The following is a 4,670-nucleotide window of genomic DNA, read 5'->3' as shown; positions in this document are numbered from 1 at the left end:
AGTACTTCTGTTTGATATTTCCAGTGAAAGCAGAACGTAATAGCGACGACGAAGATGCCGCCCATGACGACTTCACTGTCACCTTCAACGCCCATCCACAACCCTACTCCGTCAGTAATTCTCCTTCACCCCTTCCGGAGTCGGGCCCTGTAAATTACGTTTACTCTCCCACCGCATCCACACCATCGTTACTGATTCCTCCATCATCATCACATGTGCTGTCGTCATCAGTTTCCGCGCTCGCGTCATCCCCATCTCGTTCCCCTCCCCGTGAAGGACCCCCGGATGAGAAGGTTCAACGCCTGGAGAGAAGTGTCCCCACGAGATTGCCGTGTTCAGTGCCTACTTACAAAGCCCCGGAACGAAGCATTAGTAAGTCAGTTGATCGCATTGCCACCTCTATACTCTTTGAGCGTGGCGTGTACGACCACCCGGGGTCCCAGGGATTGCTTGTTCCTCGGTTGTCAGACGCTGTATCAAGTGAAGGAAACCTCCCACCACGTGATAACTGGATGCATAATCACCATCAGCATTGCAATACAAGTCCACCACAGTACAAAAATGCTCAGCGATTTAACAGTTCTACACAACCTTTAAGAAAGGGCGGTAACTCCCACCGTCCTATCACGTCATCTAGACCAATGGCGTCAAATACTGCCCGTGCAAGTGTCAATGGCCACGTACCGCTTCCATCGCCCCGCAAGATGAAGAAGGCTGCTCAATACAGGAGACTGGAACATGAGGTTAGAATGAAGAACTTGAAGTTTGAGAGGAACTGTGTTGAAGCCGAACACAAGCTCAAATGTGAACTTTTGCAATTGAAGATCAAATACTACAAGAATAAACTAGACGAAGAACGTTGCAACCGACCCTCTCAAGCCGACGTCACCCATGTTGGACCCGAATAACTTGTTGAAAGTAATTTTTGTGTGGATTCGTTCCTACCGTCCGGACCTCAATATGAAGTGGACGGTGTTGAGAGTTTATGGTTCAGGGAGTATCCACTGTTCACATGTTGACATATTTCTTGATACTCGTGGATATTTGAGCGAGAAATGGTGTGCCGGTTTAGTGTCGTGATCCTTGCCAACTAATAATGGGTGCTACTGAGAAGAGTCACACACTTCAAAACAGCCAGTATTTACTCCAGACACACTCAGGGTAACTAACGCATTGTATTAAATAATGTAGCCATTTCGGTGGCTTGCTTCGATCGAAAGTGCAATGTAGCGGTGTCCTCCCATAAGAGCTACATGGCATTCGAATAACACTAGTCAAATACCGGTGTGTATGCACCTGTCTTTTACTTGTTTGTCTATGTAGATAATAATGATGTAATCACGTGCCTCAGACATAATTATATCAATATTTAGTTTATAATATACGTCTAAAGGGAAGTTAAAGAAAACACACTTCTTTCATAAGACCTGTTTGTCTGTCATAGCATAACATGGGTTAAATATGTGAAGCTATTTTCTGGTGGATATAGCTGGAATATTTATAAAAGCGGCTTAAAACCCAACTCACACAAATCTGTCAAGGCGATGGGTAATGCACCAATTGTGATGTTCCTTAACTTGTTTTGAGTGATATATTTTGACATTCATGATCTATATCAAGCTGTTAGATGCAGCGTTATCGTTTAGCTAAAACCATATAAACATCAAATTGATCTTTCTTTCAAGACACGAATTATGAGCAAAACAATAACACTGTGTTTAATGTAACATTGCAATATAACAGACGTAGCCTACTTGTTCAATCCAATATGGTGTCTCATGTGAAGAACATAAACTGTGGGGGAAAAGAAACTATACCTCTGTTGATTTGATTGTATCATGTGTTTGATTTTCATCTGAAAACATTTCAAGTTGGCGATGTTATATCCAACAAAAAAAGCTAAAAGGTTTTTTTTCGCATATGCTGATTGGTAATTTAGACATCTTATCTTGAAAATCAATAAATGTGTTGTTGTTTTTTTCGCCACAAATTTACAACATTAAAAAGTTGGTAAAGGTTAAGTGGTTACAAATTAATTTTTTAACCGAGTCTGCATTGAACCAATATATGTTTACCCCAGTTACCCATCCAAAGATTACTTTTTACCAACTGCTGAAGGAATGAATGATGGTTCAATAGACACATTCAAATATGGCAACAGTTCTTTCAACTTTCAATTGCATAAAAAACGAACTCGGTATACTTTCTTTTCACCCGAGATTTAAATCATAGACGCTTCATAATTTTCTTCATCTGGCTGTTCTCCTTGTTCCTCTGAGTGTTGATGCCCTAACCAACCACATGTCGCTGATGTCACCCAGTGACTATACGATTTGATTGACCCATACTGTGTTGAGTGTGTTCTCATATGGCTGCAGACGTGTGTATGATTACGTTATGGCGGCTCTCTTCATTATAAAACCGAGACTCCCTGTTAATGCATGCATAAACTCTGTATTCTGACATCTAAGAGCCATGCTTTACTCATGAGCTAAGATTAATGTGAAGATGAATGTTTTCAATGAGACATATATTTATACAATGCTATTATCATTTGTGACACAAATGAGATACGAACAATATGAATGTTGTACTTACCTTGCCCGTCCTTGAACCTTTCTTATCGTTTGTTTTGTTGTACAAAGTGATAACGAGAAGACGTTTTCCAAGTTTGCATTTTGTGACAAATGTTATTTGATATAGAATATATATAGACATATATGTTTACATGTACTACATACGAAGTATCCAAAGTAGAAGGGTGTGATTATTGATTATTTGTTGTTTAACGCCGCACTCAGCAATATTCCAGCTATATGACGGCGGTCTGTAAATAATCGAGTCTGGACCAGACAATCCAGTGGTTGACATTATGAGCATCGATCTACGCAATTGGGGTACGATGACATGCATCAACCAAGTCAGCGAGTCTGTCCACCCGATCCCGTTAGTCGCCTCTTACGACAAGCATAGTCGCCTTTTACGGCAGGCATGGGTAGAAGGGTGTGTATGTGTTTACAAGCTAACGTATCTGAATGTTCCTTCCTGATGTTATCAGAATTATGTGTTTTCTGTTGAAATATCTTGTTACAATATGGTTATTATTATCATGACCTTTTTCCATACCTTGACGTGTGACTTTCCAACAAACTGGTATCATGGCCATTCTGATTCTAACGAGTGATGTGATTTTATAATCAAGTATATTTTATCATTCCTAATTAAAGTTGCCTTACACAAATGTTGTAAGTATTTGTATTGATTTGTTATCAGTCACATATGTCATATGGCGTGACAGATTATCTATAGTAATATGAAAGAAAGAATCGGTGGTCCTTACCCGTTTCAGAGGAATATACATTATAATGGACGAACAAAGAAAATGTCGGATGAGTGAGTTGGGTTTAACAATGTTTTGAACAGTATATCATGTCGGTTATATCTCAGCATGTCAGATTAATTCCTAGCGCAAAAACTTTGGCGGAACTAACTATGACGCGTCAACCAGTTTGTGCACGTGACTCAGCCACATTTTGTGTGAACGGTTCAGCCTATTTTTTAGCTGTTAAGCCAGTCCATTTTGTGAATGAGTCTCCGTGTGAATTGTGAATGGGTTGACAAATCTGGGATCACAACGACTACGTCCATTGGATGCTGGTACATCTAAGGGACGCAACTCTGCGCAGTGACATACGGTTTGTTCGGCCGCTTGGCCATTGGTTCCCACTGGTTATATCGTGAACGTGTTCGCACATACAGCCAAATATCGTTTACTCGAATTCTGTAACGTTACCGAAGAATGGTGTTTATGACGATGTAACGTATGGCAAGGGAGAATCGTGATAGGCGCTATACTGAATGATACACCTTATCTTGACTGGTCATAACAGATATGTTTTCGGTTATCCCGAGGAAATTTAAGTTAACAATTGCAAGACGCGAACAGGTAAGTGATCAGTATTCGAGCGAGTTTGGCATTCAAAGCCACATCGAATAATGTAATTGTTGGCATAATACGCGACCGGGGAACCACCCTATTGAACACTTAAGGACACCAGTTATAACAATTGTTTCCTCTTGATGTTTCCCGAAACTGTGTATACTTTATAAGACACGTCATAACTGATATTTCCTCTTTGTCCAGTTGTGTCCCCCAACCGTGTATACAATAAGACACATGTGGTAATTGATGTTTCCTCTTGGTCCAGTTGTGTCCCTCAGGTGTGTATATAATAAACACATGTGATAACTGGTGTTTCCTCTTGGTCCAGGTGTGTCCCTCAGGTGTGTATACAAAAAACACAGGTGATAACTGATGTTTCCGCTTGATCCAGGTGTGTCCCTCAAGTGTGTATACAATTAGACACAGGTGTTAACTGGTGTTTCCACTTGATCCAGGTGTGTCCCGCAACTCTGTATACAATAAGACACAGGTGTTAAGTGACGTTTCCGCTTGATCCAGGTATGTCCCTCAAGTGTGTATAAAAAAACAGGTGATAACGGGTGTTTCCTCTTGATCCAGGCGTTTCCCTCAAGTGTGTATACAATAAGACATAGGTGATAACGGGTGTTTCCTCTTGATCCAGGCGTTTCCCTCAAGTGTGTATACAATAAGACATAGGTGATAACTGGTGTTTCCTCTTGATCCAGGCGTTTCCCTCAAGTGTGTA

At 40.8% G+C, this 4,670-nt stretch overlaps 1 protein-coding gene across 1 annotated transcript in view; it reads left to right on the top strand.

Annotated features, from left to right (window-relative positions):
- LOC124114240 overlaps positions 1-2,898 on the top strand; it is a 5,260-nt gene extending 2,362 nt beyond the window's left edge. Inside the window, exon 2 of the mRNA XM_046474805.2 lies at positions 25-2,898. Within this exon, the coding sequence (XP_046330761.1) occupies positions 25-908 (884 nt within the window). The 3' untranslated portion in view covers positions 909-2,898. The remainder of the gene's footprint in view (positions 1-24) is intronic.
- The last annotated feature ends 1,772 nt before the right edge of the window (positions 2,899-4,670 follow it).

This window comes from Haliotis rufescens, unplaced genomic scaffold, assembly GCF_023055435.1.
Source record: "Haliotis rufescens isolate VD_foot unplaced genomic scaffold, xgHalRufe1.0.p SCAF_4, whole genome shotgun sequence".
NCBI classification, from domain to species: Eukaryota; Metazoa; Mollusca; class Gastropoda; order Lepetellida; family Haliotidae; genus Haliotis; species Haliotis rufescens.
The sequence above is the reverse complement of the archived record's forward strand: the minus strand, read 5'-3'. Positions and strand labels throughout refer to the sequence as shown.